Here is a 25,903-nt window from a genome sequence, read left to right on the forward strand (position 1 = left end):
TCACTGACTGCACTTACTCCAGTGCCCACTAATCCCACCATTCCTATCTGACTCAGCTTTCCACTGGAGGTGGGGAATGAAGGCAAATGTTTCACAAATTTATGGAGGATTATGGGCTCTGGAATTAGGCTCTTGTGTTTGAATCCTGACTCTGCCTGAGTGACACTGGGGGAAGTTACAGCCCCTGTATATTTCCTGGCTTTCTTGTTGGCAAAATGAGGATACAAACGGCTCCTGCATCACAGAGATATCATGATGATGAAGTGAGCTGACACAGGGACTTAACACAAGGCTTGGCATACAACAGGCTCCTGATACAGTTCATATAATCATTGCTAGTATATATATTGTTGCCCATGAAAAGTGCATCATTAACTCATTAGCAATCAAATGTATTTTGACAAATTGTCTTCCCCACAACTGGAGGTCCTTAGCATTGAGACTGGGATCCAGAGCACATCCCTGACCTGATTCCCATCAGTTACATCTTATATGGGGGCTTCCATTCCAACTCCATTTCATAAAGCAATGTAGCCAAGTCATTCTGAGGAAGGCACCACAGTGGTGAGATTGCCAGAACACCTGAGTCCAAGGCAGCCAATCTTCCATCAGGTCAACTTTACTCCTCTGTGGACTGTCTGCATTGATCACTGCTTCTTTGGCTGAGCTACAGACAAAAGGACTGGGTTGCATTTAGAAGCCAGGTTTGATGAGAAGTGCTTGCTTTTAAACGGGAATAGCACTCCCTGCAGTAAGAGGAGAGGCATGTGGGTCCAAGACTTACCAGGGGAGGGACAAATTCATCTCCTGTCTCATATTTATTCTGAAGCTATGTCAACTTAAATGAATTCAGTTCCTTTTTCACACTGGCCACCTTTCAAGGATTGAACAGCTACCTGTGCCTAATGTCTATCATCCTGGACAGCACAGATCCAGAACACTTCCATCACTGCAGAACATCTAGCGTCTGGTAGATAGCATTGTGAAGCAGCCACTCATTGGCTGAATCTGCCTTGGGTCCATGGGTACAACTTTACAACATTACTATTGTCCCCAGAGAGGTTAAATGATAGAAAGTGACAGACCTGAGACTAGAATCCAGGACCTCAAGTCCGTGGTACAGTCACATCACAGAGCTGACAATTAAGAAAACGCAGAATGATACCCGCAGGAGGGAGAAGAGGGGAGCTGGCTGATCAGCAGAAAGATCCTGTTTGTGAAGAACGGGAGGAGTCAGATGCTGGGTTAACACTCACAGGGATACACTGCAATCGTTTAGCAGAGAATTGGTATATAATCAGCCCTGACCTCTCTCTGCTTTGTTAAGGAAGTAAGACAAGGGTTTTGAAGCCTGATGACAAAAGAGAATACAAGGATACTGAGTCTCAGATCTGCCTCTGCTATGGTTTTACAGCCTGGGGGCAATCCCTTCCTCTTTCCTTATTCTAGTGTCCAACCATAATGGCAAGTATCCATTAACACCTTCACTGTTCTGAAGCCTTCAGAAAGTCCACAGAAAGTATAGGCTTTTAACTTGCCCTCCAAGTTAAAAATAATCTGCTTCGGCCCTTAGCTCTTTCTAAATAGAGTTGGTGATATCCCTCAGATCTTCAGAGTTGAATCTGGAGGAAAGTTAAAAATATAGAAAGCTGATGACAAAATGGCTTTCTCATCACAACCAAATGCTCAGTAAGAGTTGATCTGCTATGTAACCGAGAAAAGGACACCTGCCCTCTCTGGGGTCTCGGTCTGCATCTGCCTGATGTCAACCTCATAGTGATGGCTCCCATGGTTCCAATTCAAGTGAGTAGTGGGGTGGCAATAGCACTGAGGCAGCAATCAGAACTGAGCCCTAGGAGAAGCTGGTACAGGAAGGTGGTTAAGAGTATAGGCTCTGGATTCAGAACCTGGGCTCCAATCTCAGTTCTACCACTAACCAGCCAGCCACTTAACCTACTGCTGAATAGGGATAGTCACATGAGATCATTCACATAAAGAACTTAGAGCACTAAGTGCACAATGAATGCTTCATAAATGTGAGCTAATGTAACTACCAGTCCTAGCACAAATGAGCTCACCATTTGGAGTCTCAGCTCGGTCACCCATGACTGTACCACTGGATGGTCACTCAAGTCTCACCCAGCTCTGAAATGTTAAGGAACTAAACAATGCAGGCTTAGTCACTTAGGAATGTGTTCTGGGATATGTCCCTCAGCTCACTGTCAACTGGGAAGCACCATGTAGCACTCAATGGTAGCACAGCAAAGCAATGCGATTCCTCTCCTAGGACACATGGTTGTGACAAAAACACAGCCTCCAGCCTGCCTGGTTTTCTGCCATGAAAGGGAGTGTGAGTTATTCTTCCGGTGCCAGCCCCTGGTCTCCATGAATGCTCCAGTCCACTCAAGAGAAAGGAGACCTTCATCAGAGAATATGAGCCTGAGGAGGAGAGAAGTCAGATGACCTCCCCAGTCCCTCCCGGCTCTGAGTCTGCCATCCCCCCCCCATTAACCTGGAGGACATATGGTACTTTGTAATACGACTTAAGTGAGGTCAGATGTGCTCAACTCTATGATAAGAATTAAGTGGAAACAGCAACAGAAGCTTGTGTGATTGTAATCTTTTCTCAGATTAGACAGAGATGTTCTACTTCATCATGACATTTTAAAAGCAATCTAAAAACTTGTCCTTGTTTTTACTACAGAGGACATGCAAGATAAGCTTGCTTGACAAAAATCTCTTTTAAAAGCGGCTACACTTTTTTCTTCTCTTAAAGCCAGGATCACAGGGCTGCAAAGGGAAGGCCCTCCTCCTGTCCTAGCTGGACCAGACACCACAACTGAACCCCAAATAAAGCCTGACACTGGAGAGAGATAATGGGGAAGGGGTGGGGAGAAGGCAAGAATTGTGAGCCTCCCACTAATATGCTGGGGGAAGATGACCCAACCAAATTAGCACAAATAGCCTCAAGGGCTCAAACAGCAGGGGTACCTGTTTTGCCCCCATGCAAAATGCGGCAAACTAGTTTTAGCTAATTCCAGAGACAGGAATCAGGTACTTAGGAAAGATGTGGGAGCAACCAAAACCTCTTCTAGCATTAAACGTCTTTACTCTGAGTTAAAGCCCTCTAGAAAGAGAAAGAAGGTAGAGACCTCAGGAAGCAGCCAACCAGGAATTTCCTGCCCCTGCTCCCTCCTTGCTCCCTCACAAGAGCACCCCACACAAAGAGGAAGATAGCACACTCCTAACTGGCAAGTCACCACCCTCTGCAGCAGCCTGGCTGTGGCATGTACAGCAATGGGACTGAGTGTCCTCAGTCCTCAGTCCTCACTCAGCTAGCCCACGTGATTAGCCCAATGGTATTACAAAACATCTTCCCTTTGGGTTAAGAGACACTAAAAATACGATCTTTTAACTGCTGAAGTAACACGAGGCAAATGACCATGTTCAGAGAAGGAACTGATTGGGATTCTGGAGCCTGTGGTTTTAGACCAGCAACAGAAAAGCTGACTTATGCACTAGAGAAGAGAAAGCACTTAAAAGAACAAACACACTTACAGAAATACGTTGGACAACTACAACCCTGTGCCTGTAAGCTCTTTCTGCTGTTTCACTGCGATTGATGCTAGTGAAGCCTACCTGTGTTACTCTAAAATGTCTAGAAAGCTACCTTGAAAATTAACAACAGTCTGGACACAATACATAATCTCACTTAGTGGGAGTATAAATTAAAAGTACAAAAGCAAGGAAAACAACCTACATGTCCAACACTAAAGGAGTAGCTTAGAAAATACAATACACCAATATAATGGAATATTATGTGGTCGTGAAAATATTTATGAAGGATATGCATATTCAGGATACATTAAATAAAAAGCAAAAGACAAAGTTCTGTGTATCCTATGATTGCAACATGCACCCATGAGGAGTAACACAGAAGATAAAATGCAAAAAAAAAAATCATTTTGTTAAGTCAGTGGGATATTTAGAATTTCTTTTTCAATAACCCCAGATCTAGACATTCTTGAAATGTTTTTACATTAACTTTCTTTTTTTGAGCAATATTTTGGTAGAAATTTAAAATCAGGCTTGAAGCAGTTGTGCAGAATCACAGTTTAGACTTGAGAGAAACCTTAGCAATCAGATCCCCTGCACGTCTTACAGCTGAGGAACCTGAGGCCTAGCTCAGGAGGGTTCGCTGGGGGGCGGGGGGGGGCCCAGGTGCACAGCTCATTAACACTGCTGCCCTTTGTCTCTGCAGCTGCAGGATGGAGAAGTGTGAGAGGCCAAAAGGTGCCAAGAAGCCACTCTGTTTGGACCTGGAAGATTAATATTCGATAGGGTCTGGCTGTTTGGAATGTTCTACAGCTATGCATTCCAGTCCAAACAGGCCTTTTAATTGATACGGTTTTATGTTATTACATCTTCAACAATAGGTTTTTGAAATGTTCACACTTCACTGAAGTAAGATGTTTCACGTGGCAAATGCCACAGAGAATTAGCACAAACCCCTGAAGGACAGGTTAATGTCTCATGGAACCTGAAGAAACTACTCTTCCTATACCTCTGAAGTCCCTCTGGAGCCAGCCTCTTACAGCCTCTCCTCCTACACAAACTCTGCACGTAGGTGACCTGCTAAGTGCAATTCAAACATATGGGCCAGAAATAAACACCGTTCCATATGCAATCACAACAAAATGAGCAAAATTCCCTGACACACATATTCTCCCTTCCCGTCCTCTCCAACAGTCTGAAATTAAGCACCAAAAAGTAGACACAGCAGTCTTTGGGGAATGTGGAAGAGTGGTGAGAAAGGTAAATTACAAATGGAAAAAAAATGACTCTGGACCAAATTCCCCTGCTCCCCTTGGGGGGCTGGAGGGTGAGGAAGAGGAGGAAAAGTTAGGGGAAAGGACAAGAAAACACCATAAATAGCAATAAAACAATCTGCTATTAAAATTTATGCGTATAACTGAAAACAATCAGTTCTAGCAAAGTTCTAAAATCATAAACCAATTAACCTTAAGCAGAAAAGATCTGAAAGTACAGAAAAAAACAAAAACAAAATAAACTCACATAAATACATTTAAGTTGGAGTTACAGTGAAATGCCTCTCCTCAATCCCACAATCACTTCAAAGTCTCCAGGGAAGTAAGAGAAGCCCGAGTGCTCAGAGAATGAAGAAACTGCATCATTTAATAGGCTGACCGTGCAATGCTAAGTCACAACAGATCACAGAAGGGGAAAAAACTGAGTGAGCTTGAAGATCAAAACCAGCTTGTATCCTTTGAGCATCACGCTCTCTAAGAGAGATGAAACCCCCAGACGCAGTCAGAAAAAGCGAAGCAAAAAACAAGAGACATCTAAGGATAGCACGAGGTCTGTGAATCAGAGACTGGTGGCTCCTGTGGGGTACAGTGGAAAGAAACCTGGCAGGAAGCAAGACATATGCTACTGGAGGCTAAGCCAGGCTTGAGAAGAAAATGGGGCCAGGAGAGGAATCAGGCCCAGCATCATTGCCCCAGCTCTTCAGGTGGGAAGAAGTTGGTGTTTAGGCAGTTAGAACACATTTGACCTAGACAGACCTACCTTTTCTAGAGGAACCACTTTGAAAAAAGCCAATTATCTGAACCATCCCCACTCTTTCTTCCAATGCCCTTTGGATTCCAGAATGGGAGCACTGAAAGTTGACATCACGAACACTGCACACATGAAAGCTGTCTCTTCAACACTTAGAGGAAATCCATCCACAGAGAAACATATATACCTGCATCAAAGCATCGGGAGTTGCAGGCAGAAGACAGGAGCAATATCCAGAGTACCTTAGCACATATTAAGGCAAATTACTGTAAAAGCAAGATACGTCACATTCTTTCCTTTTCAGTTGCTCTGGGGCAACAGTGGCCTATGGGTGGGTAGCTCTGGGCACTGGATTAGCTGCTGAGTGGGCTTTTCCTATAGGCTGGACTAGACAGGGCCAGAAGGTCTGCCAAACAGAGGCTACATACAAGGAGAAGTGAGATTCTTTGTTGCCATCAACTTGCTGGAGTTGGCAAATCCAAGTGGTCCACCCTCTGTCTGGCTCCTACCCAGACCCATCCTGTAACAAATCCTTAGATAGAATGCTGCCCAACATTAAATCACAAGGTCCTGGGAAGGCATTCAGTTCCTTAGCTCTAGGGATTTCCTTCCATACAAAGATCCAGGACACTGAGCTTGACCCACACCCTTGAAGTACAATGAGAAAGAGAACTGCAGGTGGCTTGAAGAACTCTATTCCAGGACAGGCATTAGTCCGTTCCCTTGAGGAAGTTTATATCGGGATAGGAACCAGTCTGATTCTTGAGGAGATGCATTCTGTGATAGGCACTATTCAGTTCCCTTGAGAAGGTCCTATCTGGTATAGCCACCAGTCTATCCCCTTGAAGAGGTCCATTCTGAGATAGGCACTAGGCTGTTCCCTGAGAAGGTCCATTCTGGAACAGGCACTAGGCTATTTCCTGGAGAAGGACCATTCTGGGATAGGCACTAGTTTGTTCCCGTAAGGAGGTCCATTCTGGAATAGGCACTAAAGAAGGCTTTTTTAGGATAGGCACTAGTCTATTCTCTGAGGAGGTTGTTTCTGGGATAGGCACTAGTGTGTTTCCTTGAGGCGGCCCATCTGGGATAGCTATTAGTTCATTCCCTGGAAGAAGTCCATTCCTGGATAGGCACTTGTCTGTTCCCTTGAAGAGGTTTATTGTAGGATAGGCACTAGGCTATTCCCTGAGGAGACTGTTTCTGGGATAGGCACCAGGCTGTCCCTTAAAGAAGTCCATTCTAGGATAGGCACTACGCTGTTCCCTTGATGGGGTCCATCTGGAATAGGCACTAGTGTGTTTCCTTGAGGAGGCCCATCTGGGATAGCTATTATTCCGTTCCCTGGAAGAAGTCCATTCTTGGATAGGCACTCATCTGTTACCTTGAAGAGGCTTATTCTGGGACAGGCACTAGGCTATTCCCTGAGGAGGTCCATTATGGAATAGGCACAAGTCTATTCCCTATGTCTAACCTCTACTGCCCTCCTCTTGCTAGCAGTCAACCCATAAAGTCATTTCTGATTTTCCAGACTATGGTCAAATGCTAGACAACTTTCACACCATTTATCCATTCTGGTTCAATTTAAAAATCATAGAGACCTATCTTTATTCCAGAGATAGAGGCTTGGACTGGATAATTTAAGAAATTCCCAGGGAAGTCTCAATATAATAAACCAAGACATTTCTTTCCCCAAAACAATACAATTTTAAAAAATAAAATAAAAAGCCAAACATAGCCAAAAAGTGAAATCTAGATTCCAGCACTTTGATCTGGAAAGAAGTTGCAAATCTCCTAGAAATTTAAATTAGATATTATAGACCAATTTTTTCAGAGATTCTCTATTCTTATCAACTCATAGAAGCTACCAAAAAGAAAAAGAAAAAAAGAAATATTTATTCTTATTTTAAAATGTATACTGGTTTCAACCAACAGCAAATAGAGTAATATCTTGTCTCTTAACTCACACTCCTGGGTGTGTGGTCAGGGAGGAGGAATAAAACACAAAGTAAAAAATGAAACACCTAGGTTAATCCATACAGATTTTCTAAGAAACACATTTAGTAAATGTCTAGTATAGTATCATGTAGGCTCAAAATGAAATCTAAGGGAATAGATTGTCACAATGGAAAATGATTATTTGAAAACACAAACACGCAGCTGCTATTAAAGTAACCTACACTCATATGCATGAGTTAAACGGCTCTCTTTAGACTTTTACCCTATTTTATCCCAAGGACATGGGATAGTAATTTTATATATTTATTATAAATTATGACCATCACCATACTATTTTATGCTGTGTCCACAAATAAACTATTGTTCTCATTCCCATGTCCTTTAGAGCACATATATAATCAATTCACTTCACCACCTAGCCAGGCCTCAACTCTGCACCTGAGACAGCAGGCCAAGTTTCCTGCTCACACACTACAATTGTTTCACTCCAATAGTCTCTTGCTCAAGAAAGCCCTGGGGACCAGATGCCCTTTGGGAAAGCAAACAAACAAAGCAAGTATCTTGTCTTCTACTCACACGTCAGGCAGACCAGCATGGTGCGCACGGACAGGTCTACCACCAGCTCCCAATGCTCGGGAACGCGGGACACAAAGAAAGGGATGATGATCTCAGCTGGGACATAGAACTGGAGGGCATAGGTGAAGAAGATGCCGACGGAGTATAGCAGCTTGACCGACTGGTACAGCCTGGGGAGAGAGCCAAGACAGGTTCAAAGGCCTACTCTGCTTCCACGTGCACAAGCACTGAGAGGGCAAAACAGTCTCATGGTGAAGAAGCCATATCTATCCAAGTCACAAATGCATGTGGTCCTTTGGACCCAGCAATTTCATGTCTAGGGATTTATCCTGCAGATATGTTTGCACATGTGCACAAAAAATTTACACTCAGAATATGTCACTGCAGCATTCTTTAAGTAAGAAAGGCTGAAAGCAGATTAAATGTTAACCAGTGGGGAACTAGTTAAATAAATCATGGTGTCCCATACAGCTGTTAAAAAGTATGAGGCAGAACTATAGGTGCTGGTATGGAACTAGCTCTGTGATATAACAGTAAGTGAAAAATGGGTGAAGAAACAGTGTCTACAGTGTGATACAAATTGTCCAAACAAAAAAAAAAAAAAGTAAAAGAAAAAAGAAGGGAAAAACATTTCCCCTCACACACACATACATATAACATTCTTACATACTCTAAGAATTTCCAAAAGGAAATACAAGAAACTGGTAATATGGCTGCCTCTAAAATGGGCAACTGTAACACTGGGGACTTGGGGGAGGCAAATGAAAACAAACATATTCTGTATACACTCTGAACATCTGGAATCTTTACCAGGGACATATGTCCTTTCAAAAATTAAAGTATAACAGGTCTTTTTATATCCTTTCCCTCCAATTCAGTGCTCCCCAGAATGAGACAGTGACCACACAGCCAAGAAGCAGGAACAAAACCCATCTTTCCACTCCACTGTGGCTGTCTCCCTACCGCAGCTTCACATGAGGCTTCCCGGGGAGACCATTACGTCACCATCCAATATCTCTATATTACCTCATGACAGGACTGTGCAGGGTAGAAAACAAGTCTGATCCCCATAAGTACTCATGGATCTGACACAAATATTAAAAGGGAAGGCCACCCTGCCCCTTAGCAAAGTTCCACTTCAAACAGGACCCTCATGCATTAGGCAGCAAGGAACACAGGCCTCTCCCACCTCGTTGGAAATCTATTTAAAAGTAGTAATTATATTGTGTATAATGTGCATTGAATTTCTCTGTGGTTGAACTTAATACCTAGAATATATTCTTATGCTATAAACAGGAGAACACTCTGAGAGAGACTGAGTTTGACAAAAGGTCTTACTTGCTCCAAGAATAGATAATAAAAAGGCTTTGGAAAAATCAGCTGGTGGCTCTATAATTAAACTCAGTACAACACCAAAGCCTTCTGGAGTGCTGGGAAGTCTGGAAGCAGGACAGTCACCTGCAGGGACAGCTAAATAAATTGCACCTGAATGGAGGCAGAAAGATTAGAGTAGCTGGGTTTGGAGTATCAGAGGAAAGAAGACAGGTGCTTATCTATGGCTTTGGATTATGTGGACTGCTTCTGTTCCTGCTGATCCATTTTTCTTCAGCTATGCCAAGCTACCACCTGGCTCTTGAAAGGGCAGGAACATTCGGAAATTTAAAAGCAGGCATCAGAGTGAAAGAGAAAGACTTTCTGAAAACAATAGCCTATTGCAAGGATACCACTTGGCTGGCCACCCCACAGATCTTGTCCCAACCCCTGCTGGTTAGGGTGTCCTGTGCTAAACACCAACAGCATTGCTGAATAAATGTTTTCCTCAATTTTCTCCACCTGTCCTGCACAATGCCTTACTGATCAGAGCTCTAAAAACATGCACAGGCAGGTCAACCAGGCCAGCCTGAAAGGTCCTTCTGATCCCCAGGGCACTCGACAAGCTTGTGTCTGCTCAGCTGCCCTCCAGAATGAAATTCTAATCTTCAAAAGAGAAATGTTGCTTCAGACACACCCTGTGACAGCTACTTTTTTATTTTTCTTAAAGGTTTTATTTATTTATTTATTTGAGAGAGAGTGAGAGCACGGACACGCACGTGTGAGCGCATGACTGGTGGGGAGGGGCAAAAGGAGAAGGAGAAGGAGACTCCCCGCTGAGCAGGGAGCCTGTCATGTGACTCAAACCCAGGACACTGAGATCGTGACTTGAGCTAAGGGCAGATGTTTAACCAACTGAGCTACTCAGGTACCGCGCACGACAGCTACCTTTTTAGTTAGCATTTCAATATGTCTCAGTGTTGCCCTGCAATACAGTAAGCAAGAGCTAAGCAAAGTGAGATACAGAAGGGCTCGCCTCAAGCCCTCGTCCATGGTGACAGGCCTCCACCTGCACACCATCCAGTCAGTGACTGCCACATGGGAGAGGCACAGCAGAAGTTGGGAACCTACTCAATTCGTGCTCCTCTCTCCCTGCCCATTTGGAATGTTTAAGGTGAACTGATGGGATACTTGGCCTTTCCAGGCTCAGATTTCCAGGGAGGAATGGAGCATCAGTCACTTGATAATGAATCCATTTGGCATATACCTCCATAGGAATCCCTCCTCCAAACAAAGCAGCAGCTCAGGGCAGTGTCCTCCTTCTGATAGCACCAGAGTAGGATTACAAAGTGCTTTCTCATGCATAGCATTTGGTCTTTGTGACAATCCTGGCAGGAAGAAATGACTATTCCCTGTTCCCAGACGTGGGAGCTGATGCGGTGAACAGCTGTGATGTGCCCAAGGCCACAGAGCTGGACATGGCAGATTGCCTCTATCCTCTAAGCACCAGCTGCTTCCTGAGAACATCTCCTCATTCATAAGATGCTCAGTCCCCGCATTTCGTCCTCCTTTTCATTCAAAAGTCATCCCCTAGGTAATGATCATGTGCCAGGCACTGTGCCAAGTGCTGGGGTGCAAAGGAGCCCTGCCCTCCCAGAGCTTACCGTGTAGGGAGATCACAGTTTGGGTTAATGGACAATTACGGTACTATGGAATAAGATTTAGGCTAGGGTCCGAATGGGATCCCACAAGAGCAGAAGAAAGGAGCATATGACCTAGACTGGAAGTTGTGGGTAAGACAGCAGAGACAGTTTCTCAAAAAGCCTGACTCCTAGACTTAAGTCTTCCTGGCCAAGTAGGAATGAGGTACAGGTAGGGCTAGAGCCGGAGTGGGACTGACAGGCACCTTAAAGGTTTCGCCTCTCAGAGGAGCAAAGGGAAGCCCCTCAGGGCTCTCAACAAGGGGATGCACAACTGACTTGAGTCTGAGATGGCTCATACAGGTAATGGGAGAACAGGTATGAAGAAGGAGTAAGACTGATAGGTGGATGAGTCAAAAGGCTCAGTGGGAAGCCAAGGAGGGATGGTGCTAGCCTGGGGGTGGGGTGGAGGTGGCAGCAGTGGGCTAAAGTGAAGTGAGCTGATTTAAGGTCTAAGTAGAGGAAAACCCATATTCTGACCCATTAATTAAAAAAAAAAAAATCCAGTGTTGCCAGACTTCCATCTTCCCCCACATACCAGCAATTGGGCAGGTTGAGGGTTATGCTCCCTTGGATATTAGCTCCAAACTGCAGGTACCCCAGACACCCCAGACTGATGTAGAGGGCAGTGACGATGGCCATTCCCACATACAGGATGAGTGGAAATTTCTGGGGATCCTTCATTTTGTTTTCGAGGGGCAGAACCTATTAGAGTAGTAAGAGAGAAGGGAAAACAGAGGAAAAAGTAACATTAATGGCCAAAATAAACTGTAATCTTCTCAGAAAAAGTAACTGCTTTATCTCTAGGATTCCCCAAAAGCACATCTATCCTTTACTAGACAGATAAACAAAAGCAAGTTATTTCCTCAGAGCTGGAGGAGATACCCTGCTTTCCGTGTGGAAGTGGGGAAGTCCTGAGGGCAAGGGCAGGCAGGACTGGGCCCCGGGACTCCTGCCCAGGCCAGCACTCTGAAATCCTGCTCCAGGGTCCCCATGGGCTGGGGGTGCTCTCTGCCCCTTGGCACAGCCACACGGCAGCTGTGTCATGCCGACCCAGCATAATGGAGAACAGACATCTTCTGAGATCACAGCTCTGCTAACCTGTCCAAAGAATGCAAAACATAGTTCAGGTAAAACTGCCACTCTAGTTCCTGGAAACTGTTTCCTTACCTCCAAAAGGGCAGGTGCCAGCAGGGACATTAAACCTCTGAGTTAGAGAAGCGGGGGTGCTGAGGGAGTCACAAATTACAGGATGGAGAGATTCAGGCTCGCAAAATATACAACAAAACCCACTTTCCATATTCCTATTCCAAACCACTGACCTTGCTGCCCTTTCCCTCACAGCAGAGGACATTCCAAAGCAAAGGCCCCTTGGAAGACTGGGTCCTTTAGGAACAGGGAAAACAGAAGGTGTGATTGACAAGCTTCACAATCGGCTATCCACTGCATCTGGCATGGCTGACAAGGAAAAGCAATGCAGGGCAATGTCTAGCTGCCCCACAAACCATCTTTGATCTTGTCATGACACAACGTTTCCTCAACCACCTGCGGCCATGAGGCAGCGTGGGTCTGTGCCAGACACACCCCGGCAGACACCAAGGGCCTGCTGCAGGCCCAGTGCTGTGAGGGGCGCCACAGCTCCGCACTTCCAACTGGGCCTCAGCATTGTACCCCCTCCCAGCTCAGGGGTCTCAAGCTGCAATTGGTCCACATCCAATTAGAAACAGTTTGTAAGCTTTCCTTCTACTACCTTTTATGGAGAGTCTAGAGAGCCAGAGGGCAGGCAGCCCATCTCCTGCATGTCTGCCAGGCCTGGGCCAGTGGCACAAACACAGAGAGAGTGCAATGAAAAAACAGTGAGCAGGGGCCCTTCACCGGACACACTCAACAACCCTCAAGTCCAAAGTAAGAGTCAAAACAGCTGTGTTTTCTCCCTTATAAAAACAGAAAACACAGAGAAATCTTGAAGTAACAGATAATGATGATTACAGAATAACTCCATTTCCAAGCCTTGGCTGATGAAATGATGCAAAAAGCAATTTCTGCACTATGCTGTTAGGGAAAAGTGATATATTCAGTACAATGCTTAAGAACCCAGGGTCTCTAGGCAGCTTTCCACACTTAACTCAATCTCTTCTTTCCAGTCCCACGTACTTGAGGCCTCTTTCTCACTACTACAACACGAGCCATTTCAGGCCTCAGACCCAGCAGCAGAGAAACATTCAAGAAGCCCCAAAAAAGAGCAAAGGGAAAAGTGTTAAAAGTCAGGACAACAACTTATACACTGATCACTTAGAAAGCCTCCCCTATGATGTTAGAGCCTTAACTCATTCCATCAATATTACTGGGGCAATTTCTTAGTATTTTGACAAAAAAATCTGTCCAGCTTCTAGGTTTTCTTAAAAGAATATAAAGTGACAGAGAAATCAAAAGAGGGAAAAAAGATATTTCACAAAACGAAAAGTGTCTTCCCTTTTCTAAGCTCTTGACCAGCAGAACTAATAATTTTCCTCAGAGAAGAATTCTGGACCTTTACTATGAAAAATATAAATAAAAATCAAATTAGGTACAACTGAGGGGCAAATTCCTCTCCTTCAGGAGAAGAATTGGGTAAAATCACAGCACGATGGGGGAAGCTAAGCCAGGAGTGAAGGCTAAGCCTATTTATCTACAGACAAAAAAATATGGCACATCAATGTTCCAGGACAGAGAGATAATTTGCGTATTTATTAATTTAATAATAAAATCAATAGCATTATTAACAAAAATAAAAATTATTTAACACTCACTATGTGTCAGGGACGAAGCGAAGCACTTCATACATATCTTATTTAATCCTAACAACTACTAATCATTAAGTTCACTTTTCAGAATCAAACAATGAAGGCTCAAAGAAGTTACGTCCTTACAAAGGTCACACAGCTACTCCTTGGCAGAGCCAGGACTTCTCCCAAGTCAGTCTGACTCTAGACCCTGCATTCCCAGTTGCCATGTATTACTGCTTACTGCACACATAGGGGATGACTGTACAACACAGGGGGTTTGAATGTAAATGTTCTTAAATCACATACAATTTATTTTCAAAAGCTAGAGCTGGGAAACTCCAGTGGAATCCCTGAAATGCTGTCGATTAACTGGCCAGTAAGTTTCAGAAGATAATTGCTAATAGCATTTCCTCAGCCTTCCATCAAACAGACCTCAAGGACACCAAGGGCAACAGCTCATCACGGTGCAACTCTTACCATCCCAATGCCTTCAAATGCAAAAATGGCCGTGCCAAAAAACAAAGGGTAGGTCTTCCAGGGTGCCACCAAGGGGAGGCCACTGGGGTCTGGGATATTCTGAAAGAGAAAATAAAACCAAGTAAAGATTATACAGAGATTGGAGATTTGAACTCCAACGTCAGAGGTCATACCTCTTCCTAAATCCAAGATCCTTTGAATGGAGAAAGTCTGACATCTGACAGATGATTTGGGGGACATTTAGCTTTTGTATTTTTTCCCCTTCAGGCTGAGAAAACCCTACCTGCTTTGGGGAAAGACTATAGCCCAGTGTACTATAAAAAACTCAAAAGTTGAAGCTTGCATAAAAATAGTTACATTCTTTCATCAGGTAATCCCATACCCAGAAATTTAATCCAAGTAGGAAAAAAAATCAAAATATAAAAAAATTAGAGCAAAGTTATTTAATAGTAATTAAAAACAATCTAAATATTCCCAAACAAGTGAAACTGGTTAGCTTACTGCACATCAACCATACCATAGAATATTATGCACTATTTTAAAAGTAAAAATTGAAATAAGTAGCACATGAAAAACTGTTTATGAAATAATAGAGAGAACATTAACTTTTTAAATTCACATATTCACTATAATACAACTCCATAAACACTCCACACAGATAAAGCTGGAAGGAAAGGTGGAAGATTTTTAAAAGAGCTCTTTTCCTTTTTTTCTCTGCTTTTCTTTCTTCCTTTCTCTTTTTCTTTCTCTCTTCTCTTAATTCTTGTGAATGAGTCTGGACACTTGAAAAATTTTACTAATAAACACGTAACAGGAGTACTGGAACATTTAAGGACAAAATAGCAAAAAAAAGCATTTAAAAACAGAGGCAAATAAAAAGCAAGGAAATTGTTAATTGCCGGTACAATGTAAAGATGCACAAGCAAGGAGGTGCAGACAAAGAAATCCTCCCTGGCTCAACACTGAACAATAACCCCCAGTAATGGGACAGTAAAGGAACAGGACTCAGAATGGGACAGAAGCTTCTGTCCCTTCAGAATGTGGCTTTTTCAACCACGTGCATACACTGCTTACATTAAATAAGAAGTGATTTTAAAACTGCCTTTACCATGTTTTAAAACTGATTTAACTACAGAGGTATTTAGATAAATATGGGTCATACTCTAACAGTATAACAGAATAATATCAGTGAAAAAGATCTACTAAGATCTCTATAATAGGCTTCTCTTTGAATGTTTTCAAAGCAATTACACTATAGTCTCCCTAAAATATAAATAATTAAAAAAATCTTTTTTTTTCCTGAGGCCCTGCTAATAAAGATCTCTTTATATGAACTATTTCAATATATGGAATGAAGACAGACTAAGAAATATTTTTGCTCTACAATGAGACAAAGAGTGAAATTGCCCTGTAATTATTCCTGAATCACAGTGCAACTTAAGTTCCTGGAAACAGGAACGATCTACTGATTAATGGGTGACTATTGCCCAGGTTTATACATCAGATCTGGCTGAGGTATCAGAGAGGGAATTTCAGAATACATGTCTGGGGATACTAGTGTGAATGAGACCAGCAGAAGAAATTTATAATTCTACATACTTAATGATTGCTACTGACTAAGAGCCCAACCCATTAAATGGAAAAAGTTTAATGTGCAAAGAAACACATTAAAATCAGCTCATTATCAACATATTGTCTCAACTTTATGATACTATCAATTTCAGTGATAATAGCTTTTTGAGAAAATTCTGTTCAATGTACATGAGGATGCAAGATGTACTCCAATTTTGGAAACATAACTGTGAAAAAACTGCATCTCAGAATTAAGGAAATGCAGTGATAAATACATTTATTGGGAGCCCCCTCTGGGTGCCATCTGTCAGTCCAGGTGATGAAGATGTGGGGAAACCTGCACAGGTGGAAGGCCTCAGTCAGCTTCCTGGGCTGGCATGTGCCTGAGGAGCAAGAGCACCAGTCACACACACACTCGGGGCTGGGAAAAAATTCAGAAACACCGGACAGCAGGAGAAAATGCCAAGACAAGATAGCAGTAACAACAGCAACAGCAACAAAAGTGACCCAAAGGGAACATCTTACACACCTATACACCACATCAAAATGAAGCTGCTTGATGCAGAGCCAAACCACCATCCTCCCCAGCTGCCCCCAGAGCAGAGAGCACTGCGTGATCACACATGGCTCCTGCCTGAGCCCAGAGGCAGGCTCACACTAGCTTTTAAGAAATCAGCAGGGCTGCCTCATCCGCAGGTGTCGGTTGCACGACGCAGACAATGCTCTGAACGGACACCGCCTTCACCTGGGACTGAGACACTGTTGGAACCCACACTCCCATCCCCGCCCTCTGTTCACAGCAACCACCGCAGTGCTTTCAAACTAAATGCGGCACGTGTGTGCGTCTGTGTGAGGTGGCCTTGCTCCCTTTAATGTCCACAGTGGTGTGTCCCCGGCACTGATTGAGATCTCTAATTACAAAGTTAAATCATGCGTTTATTTACACTTCCTTGTTTTAATTTAATTTGCCAGAGGCAGAGAAAGAAACTCTCTGGAAATGGTCAATCATGCATTCACGGGCCCTCCTTCCATTCCCATAAAAAACAGGTCATGGACAGCAGTTAATTTTGTTTTTAAAAACCAGTTCTGCAGAAGAAGAGTCAATATCTGCCACCTATCTGACTTCCTAAGCCAGAGGAAAACCAGTAAATGCTCCCTGAGTACAATGTTAATCTAAACTCATTATGTCATATCCTCAGTGTAGGAAGTGCTATTTTACAATGCACTGTATTCCTAGAAACCATATCAGTGAGTGACTGCGTCTCGGTGAAGCAGACCATGTGAAAATGAGTCAATGTTCACCTGTCAGACTGGCCGAAATTAAAAAGATTGATACATCTAGTGTTGACTACTTATGCACATGGAAGGGAGTCTATATTGCTAAACAGCTTTTGAAAAAGCGACCCGGCAAGATAAAAACTCAAAAGAGCACACTCTTTAGCAGCTATACCTCTAGATAAACACCCTGGAGAAGTGTTTCTATATGTCTACAAAAAGGAAGGCCTAAGAATACTCACTGTCATAATACTAATACAACATTAAAAATTATATATGACCTGACAGTCCACGGATTGGGGACTGGTTCAATAAACTATGGCACATCTATTCTCTGAAATACTATGCAGCAATTAAAAAGAATGAGGTAAAACTATATGTGTCAACATGGAAAGCTCCCTGAGGCATTGTCAAGGGAAAAAAAGGAAGGGAGATGAATAATACATTTTTAAACTATGTTAAAAACAAAACAAGACATACTTTTGTTTTATATACTTCTCTACATATTAATATAATTTGTAGATACCTTTGTAAGACCTAGACAGAAACAGACCATTCACATACCTTAAGTCCCTGAGAGAAAGAGACTCAGGCTGGACATGTGGTTTTCAACACTTGTGTTGTCTGCATTTTAATGAATATGTACTGATGAGTTCTTTAGGGATTAAATTTAAATACCTTTTTTAAAGTTATGCTTTTATTCACCGGCTTTCACTCTTATCCTTTTCTCAAGTCTTGGCAAAATGCACTGTCTCATCCATAAAGAGCCACAGTGTTTGAGGGCACATTTTTCTCAGCCTGGTCTTCTACCCATCAACATACAGATGTCCTCTCTTGTACTACCTACACACCTGCCCACATGGGCTATGTAAGGGGGGGGACAATAACTGGATTTTTAATTCTGACAAATGAATATATGACTGGAGTAGTAAGGAATTATTTTATCTAAATACTAAGTCAGAGAAGTTGATTTTTGCCTTCACCTTAATATTCTTCTATTTTCCCATTATACAATGATTCATGTATTAACTATCCAATTGGAGAAAAGACTAATCAGTGATCTCAATGGGGATGATTTTGCACACACATACACCACCGCCCCCGCCCCCCCAGAACATTTTTCAATGGGGACATTTTTGGTTGTCATACTTGGGGCATGGCTGCTACTAGCACCTAGTAGGTAGAAACAAGGGATGCTGCTAAACATGCCATGTTGCACAGGATAACCCCCTGTGACAAAAAATTATCTGGCCCAAAATGTCACTAGTGCCAAAGTTGAGAACCCCTAATCTAAATATACCACGCATAAGTAACATATCCCTATTTATGTTCCACTTACTTCTTTTGTTTGCTTCTTTGATTATATAACGGGCAGAGGGAGAACCTTGGCTCTTACCTGGACAATGAACTGGTAGAGCATAACCAGGCTAACCAGCATGGTGATGTTGGCCAACAGAGAGAAGATGGACAGGACTCGGAGGTTCCTGACAAAAACCAGCAGCACCAAGAAGGGCAGGAAGGAGAGCATGTAGAGTCGCGAGTCCATGGTGGGCGTCAGAATCACTGTCTCATTGTTGTGGCAGTTGTTGGTGGTCCCATTGGCTGCTTCTATCACCTAAATTGAGGGGAAGAAATACAACAGAAAAAGCCTCAAAAATGGCAAAGGCCAGTGGACCTTCCACCAAAAGGGACTCCTAACTGAAGGCCATAGAGAGGTTCGTAGTCAGTAAACCATCTTCCAAGATCTTCATAACTGTATCAGCAACCCAACTGTCTCAGCTGGGTTTGATCATAACTTACCTAAAGACAGGAGGATAGACAAGATATCTTAAAGTTTCTCAATGCCCTAGGTCTTTAGACGAAATTAAAAGACACTCTTCTATGTAAAATGTTAAAATTTTAATTCTTTTGTTGACCGAAACTGGCTTAGAAGGAATCCTAAACTAAAAGTCCACACATCTCTTGTCATTTTTTTTTTTTAAACCAGGGCCCTACCTGTTTAAAGTTGTCAGCCAGAAAGACAAAATAGACACAGCAGAATCCCAGCTGTGTGACGATCAGGAAGAAGTCCACAATGTGCCTGCAAGATGGGGAAGGGAAGAATACAAAGATCAGGAGGATAAAAACCAAGATTCCCAGAAAGACATGTGTGTGAACAGTGCTTTTTCCCAGGTTTTCCCAGGTCATCACAGACCCTACCCACCAGATGACAAGGATGAGTACACCCTGATAAAAGGAAAATTGTGCTAGGTGCCACCAGTCTGCAGCTTTGGAGGAAGGTGAAGAAGGTCCTATCTGTGTGATATCTCCCTTCCTATGTCTTATGTAGAATGCTGCATGGGGTCACGCAATCCCGAAATCAGAATGGCCAGAGTGAAGCACACATACCACGACCACAGACCAGTTCCTTGGCCTCTCCCTTCTCACAGCCTGACTATGCCATCTGCACACTGTTTGTTCTAAAGCTATAGGGAACCCTCAGCATAAAGCCTAGGAAATAGACCCCTTCACAATCTCTTTCTATTAACTTGGATCCAAGAACCAACCTACGCTCACATAAGTACACAGGTATAGATGTACCAGAACAGACTGCTGGTGGAAGCACTGTTACAACAATAGCTGGTGATAACCCAAAGGGTCATCAAAAGGAAAATGATTAAATGAAAGACCATTCTTAAATGGAGCAGTATACAGCAGAGAAAAAGAATATGTTAAAATTATATGTGCTGTCTAGGACCTTTAACAGAAAAAAAAAATTTCCAAACAGTATGCATAGTATGGTCGATTTGTGTAAAAAAAGATTAAGAACATGTGTATGTTTGCAGACATACAGAAAATTCCAGAAGTATACCCATGCAACTGTGACCAGCATATACTTTTATTTTTCACTTTATGAATGTCTATTTTGCTCAAAAAAATTTTTTTTACCATGAACACACATTAACTTCATTAAAGAAAGGAAGTAAGGGAATAAGGAAGGAAGGTGGAGGGATGGGGAGAGAGGGGTGGGAGTTGGGGAGAAAGAGAGAAAAACAGAGGGGAAGATAGGAGAGAAGAGAAGAAAGGATAGAAAGGAGGGAGGGAGGGAGGGAGGGAGGGAAGAAAGAATCAATCGACAATCAAACAGCCAACCAGCCAACCAATGGTGGCCACTTGGCACAACAGCTTCTCCCAGTCACAGAGAATGATCCTGCTGAAAGAATCGCAAAATAAACCTGCATCACAGGAGGAAACTGACCATGTGTGAACTACAAAAGCCTCCCAATGACCAGAAGAAGGAGTTTTCCTGGAGAACAGAGCTTTAATGTAGTTCAATTTAAAAAGAACAGAGGGGTGTCTGGGTGGCTCAGTTGGTTAGCATCCAACTCTTGATTTCGGCTCAGGTCATGATCTCAGGGTCATGAGATGAAGCCCCACATCGGGCTCCATGCTCAGCGGGGAGTCTGCTTGAGATCCTCTCTTTCCCTCTGCCCACCCTCATGCACACAAATGCACTCTCTTTCTACCTCTTTTTCCAATAAATAAATAAATCTTTAAAAAAAAAAAAAAGAAAAAAGAATAGAAAAGGATTCGGCCACTGATGATATCAACTCTCTATCTATAAACATATCATTTCCTCAAACAGGAAACAAAAATTAGACTATTTCCCTCTAGGCATCTGAAAAGTTACCATAAGGAGAAATTTCCAAACACTCCCCACCTTTTGAAATGTGTCTTTCCCCAATAAACCATTGGTTCTAGCTCAGCTCATCTCTTCCTTGAATACTTCTTTCTCCTGCCCAGTGTCCTGCCCTTAAAACACCTATCATGTGCACTTCTCATCTGGCACAGGCAACAGCACTTAAATCTCCTCCCTGTCTGAACTCCTAGGATACACTTCTAGCTCATGATATTCTCTCTACTGGTATAGACTATTCCTGATCTCTTGTCCTCATGTCTCCCACACATCCTTCTCCTTATAGAGACTACAAATCCCTAGAGGGCCAGGACCACAAAATCTACCCCAGGAGGACGCCCCCTCCCAATACGTAGAATTGTCCTGCACCACTTATAAGAGAGGGCTTAAAAACCTTTACTGAACAAATGAGTGAATTAAAAAATAATCACTGGTCATAGACTGCCAAAGCTGGAACAGCCAGTTTATCAATGAGGAAACTGAGGACCAGAGAAGAAAGCGGTCACAGAGCCAAGGTCACCAGATGACTGCTGGCAGATCTGAGCTAGATGCCAAACCCCCAGACCCAATGCTCTTTCCGCTGCTCACACCATCTGCCACATCTCACCTCCCTGTCTGAAGGCCTCTGCTCTGGGAGTTCACAGCAGTAACGAAAAAGAAAACTGGTTACCTTCCCCAGTGTGCGTGGTTCCGGAGCCAGGAGCTGGGGCTGGATTCCAGTCCGTACATCACTGTCTCCCCATAGTCCACAAAGGGCTTGTTCAATCTGGGAGGAAGGGCAGAGTGTGTGAGTTTGACAATAAGAGACAGAACAAAGGTAGCTCATCGAGACCTGGGCCAGTTGCCCACCTGTTACCCTGGAGAAACCACTGAGTCCTGTATCTAATGCTGTCAAGGACCAGAAAATGTTGACAGGCCAGTTACTTTCTTATAATTAACAACCATCTGGTAGAATCATTTCAGTGGGGTAAATACTACAAAACACATGGAAGTAGAATGTGGTCTCTGTCCACTGGACATAAGTAAATATGACAGATGACAACAAACTGAAAAAGAACACAAAAATAACCAGGGAAAAGGACTGCTGCAATCATTAGCAGCCACCTTCAGCTGGCACAAAGAATTTAGAGTGGTCTGCCTAAGTCCTCTCTTTCAGTGCTGGTAACAGAACCCAAAAGGACAATTCGGCAGCCCAGAGGGCTCTCACCTGCGGCAGAAGTGGTGAGCACATTTCACCAGGATACTCATGCAGTGCACAGCTATGATGCCCATCACCAGCAGGCTGAGGGGACCGATCTGGAGACAGGTGTTGCGTACGAGAGAGAGAGACAAGCAGGTAGAATTAGAAGTGAGCCCAGGGGCGCCTGGGTGGCACAGCGGTTAAGCGTCTGCCTTCTGCTCAGGGCGTGATCCCAGTGTTATGGGATCGAGCCCCACATCAGGCTCCTCTGCTTATGAGCCTGCTTCTTCCTCTCCCACTCCCCCTGCTTGTGTTCCCTCTCTCGCTGGCTGTCTCTATCTCTGTCAAATAAATAAATAAAATCTTTAATAAAAAAAAAAAAGAAGTGAGCCCAATGGAGACTGAATTTGGGAATGATCCAAATGCTACTAAGGCACCTTCCAGTGACACAGCACTAGAGAAAGAAATGTGATCGTGGAGATTAGCCTGGTGAGAAGGGCACCACCTGAACCTTAGCATGCCTTTGAAAGAGTTAACCTCATGGAGAAGAATGACACAAGATAAGGCTGTGCCAAGACAGCTATAAATCAGCTGAACAGAAGGCTCCTGTGGTCTGGGAAGATGAGACAGGTGAAGGGGTGGAGGGAAGGGGAAAGTTCTCATTAGAGGAATGCCAGATCAGGGAAAATAGCCCTTAGCTAAGGGCAATCCACAGCTTTGAGCTATCTCTTGCTCTAAGAGAAACCAAATGGCTTTAGATTATAGTCTATAGGGGATGAATCGTAAAAGAAAAAGTAAAATTTTTAGAGTTGGCCTCCTAGCGGTGGGGTGTGGAAGGACTACGTAGAAAACTAACAGACTTCTGTTAATTCATTAGTTAATATTATTGATAGAAACTCTCTGAGACATTTTAAATACATCCTTCTCACCACAAGGTAAGCTCCGTGAGGGCAAGAATCTCTCTCTTTTTTATTCACCGATAATATTCAGAGCCTAGAACAACATCCAACACACAGAAGGCCCTCAATAAATATGTTTAAGTGAATAAACACCTCAATTTTGTTCTTTCTCAACTGAATTTAAAAAGCTTTCCATTTTTAAAAGTTTTAAATGGAATAGATTTAAAAAAACACATACCATCTCTTAAAATTTGTCATGATACTTCCCTCCGCCAATGCAGACCCTTACCAAGATGCCAGCATTTTTCACTGCCAGAGGCAGCCCCAGGAGTCCTGTGCCAATGTTGCCTTTTAACAGGTGGATCAAAGTCTGGAACCATCTGAAGTGGGAAGAAAGTAGAGAAGGGCATGTTAACAATAACGATAGCTAACATTTATTAATCATATAGCACTGTGCTAAGTGCTTTCATGCATTATCTCATTCAATTTCAACAACAACCCTATGAGATATGTATTCATTTTATTTATGGATGAGGAAGAAGACACTTGCTCAAGGTCACACGCCTAGTAAAGAGTTTCATTTCAAAACCCAGGATTCAAGCCCAGGCAGTCTGACCCCCGAGCCCTCTCGTAGCCTCTGTGCTGTAAGCTCTGTGCCCTGAGGCATCTCCAAGAACCCCAGCTCTTCTGGAGATTAGAACAGAGGGACACCAGGGCTCTCTGTAGGCACTTCATCCTTTCCTAGTGGCTCTGGCCCAGGTTTCACCAAAGCTGTCCACTGTAAAGACTCAGATTCAAAACTGCAACAGAGGACGACAAGCATAAGTGTGAAGGACAGACACTGGTGTGAGAGGATGAGGGAAATAAAAAATAGAAGACTATAATCCATAACAGAAAATTTTATGCAAAGTAAATAGATTAAAAGGAATACGGTATCACAATCGGCCAGTCCCTGGTGTACTTTGTATTCAAAAAAAGTCAAATGCCAGAGTCCTAGGATTGGAGAAGCCCTCTTCAAATGTCACCTAGTTTATTGCCTCGAGGACAGATTTTCCCCTCACCGGTTATACAGACTGTCCACCTCAAGCTGTAATTATAAAGCCTCTCACGCATCCTCATTCATTTTTTCACTCAGCAAATACTATCTGTTACATGTAAAACATTGTGTTAATACAGTGGTAGAAGTAAATATGAATCAGATACAGACCTCAGTCTCTAAAAATTAATAATGTATCAATGAAAATAAGGCAGATACATTAATAACCACCCAGAAAGAAAGATGTCTTCTTAAGAAGTGCCCAGAAACAGTGCTCAGGGAGGGGGAGGCAGGTGAGGGTTCCGAGGGGAGACCAAGCTGAGCCCAGCAGGATAGGCAGAGCTTGCCAGTGTGCCTGTGGGGGAAGAAAGGCCTAGGAACACAAGCCTAGGGAGAGACTTGGGGCACCAACACAGAGGAGTGTGTCAGTTTTGTGGTCACTTGGGTGGGGTGACGGTGAGCATCCTGTAGAGAATGGGAACTCCTCAAAGGACTGACAGCAGAGAAGTATCCTCATCTGCCACATTTTCTATCCTGTTACCTCCAGGATACAAAACAGGTCAAATACAGCATCACTTTGCCCCCAATCACAGACTCATTCAAGATTTGGCCCCTGGCACTGTGTGGAAATTCCTCTGCACAAATACCCTAAATCCCTCCTAGATGATGCTTCCATATATTTCTTCACATCTGCAATTCAGTAGAAGCTGAAAGCAAGTAACATGTGTTAACTCGTAAAGACCATAATAAATATGACCTATCTATGCTCTCTGGAATGGAATTTTACTTTTGGTAACCTTTCTCCCACCTCCAGGAAGAAAACTTCTTGACCTTCTTACTGTCCCCAAGCTTTTCAGGAAGGATCAAGAAAGTATCTTTGAATCTAAATGAGAAGAGGCTGAGCACTCTCCTGGACTATGCTGAGGAAACAGCTTAAGGACTGCAAGGGTACAGGGGTGACTCCTCCATTATCAGCGGCCAAGTGACCAAAAGATCATGGGCAGGATGATGGGCCAATCAAATGTCTATCTTAGCAAATGTTTAATCCACTTCAGGCAAAGGTAAGCATTGTAGCAAACTCACTTTCCTACTAGAGGCCTCCCCAAAATGCCTCTGAGCTGTGTTTTGTAGGGGATCAGGTCCCTTCTAGTCCCGGCTCTGCCAGTAACCCTGTATAACAATTCCCCTCCCTTGTCTGGACCTTTGTCTCAGCTGTAGAGTGAGGGGACTGGATAGGACAGCATACTTTCCAATGTCTCTTCAGCTCTAAAACACCAGGATTCTAGGCAACTGGCCAATATTATTCTTTTTAATCAATGGCCCCAAGCTTGGATCACCCAAAGCCACAGAGTATCACAAAATCAACTCCATGGACTATAAAGTCTTAACTATGGGGTGTATAGGAAGGGAACCTTGAAAATCTCTATAGTTCTGTTTATGTTCCAAATCAGTAGTTTTTACACTTTTTCATCTTAGAAGCCCTTTATACACTTATAAATTATTGAGGATACCAAATAGCTTTTGTTTATATGAATTATGTCTGGTGATACCTATTGCAAGTTAAAATTGAGAAATTTTTAAAAAGTATTAATTAATTAAAATAACAAAATTACATGTAAATATAAATAATGGATTTTAAAAACTGTTATTATTTTTTAAAGATTTTTATCCATTTATTTGAGAGAGCACGAGAGAGTAAGTGAAAGAGCACAAGGGGTGGAAGCGCAGAGGGAGAGGGAGAAGTAGGTACAACACTGAGCAGGGAGTCCAACAAGGGGCTTGATCCCAGGACCCTGGGATCACAACCCAAGTCAAAGACAGACACTTAACCAACTGAGCAACCCACGCACCCCTTAAATTGTTATTATTTTTTAAAATAACAGATTTTTAATGAAAAGTA

At 43.1% G+C, this 25,903-nt stretch overlaps 1 protein-coding gene across 5 annotated transcripts in view; it reads right to left on the reverse strand.

Annotated features, from left to right (window-relative positions):
- SLC36A1 (solute carrier family 36 member 1) overlaps positions 1-25,903 on the reverse strand; it is a 44,448-nt gene that overhangs the window by 4,858 nt on the left and 13,687 nt on the right. For 4 of the 5 annotated variants that reach the window (XR_004624261.1, XR_004624262.1, XM_002920751.4 and 1 more), the window contains 8 exons: positions 23,257-23,347; positions 22,096-22,184; positions 21,559-21,654; positions 19,208-19,292; positions 18,609-18,827; positions 14,366-14,464; positions 11,662-11,828; positions 8,113-8,282 (listed from right to left, as the gene is read on the reverse strand). Coding sequence is in view for 3 of the 5 variants with exons in the window: in XM_002920751.4 (XP_002920797.1) it covers positions 8,113-8,282; positions 11,662-11,828; positions 14,366-14,464; positions 18,609-18,827; positions 19,208-19,292; positions 21,559-21,654; positions 22,096-22,184; positions 23,257-23,347 (1,016 nt within the window). In the remaining 2 variants the exon portion in view is untranslated. Of the gene's footprint in view, positions 1-8,112; positions 8,283-11,661; positions 11,829-14,365; positions 14,465-18,608; positions 18,828-19,207; positions 19,293-21,558; positions 21,655-22,095; positions 22,185-23,230; positions 23,348-25,903 lie in introns of those variants that run through there. The other variant, XM_034656835.1, reaches the window with a different exon arrangement.

Source organism: Ailuropoda melanoleuca, chromosome 3 (assembly GCF_002007445.2).
Source record: "Ailuropoda melanoleuca isolate Jingjing chromosome 3, ASM200744v2, whole genome shotgun sequence".
In the NCBI taxonomy this organism is placed as follows: Eukaryota; Metazoa; Chordata; class Mammalia; order Carnivora; family Ursidae; genus Ailuropoda; species Ailuropoda melanoleuca.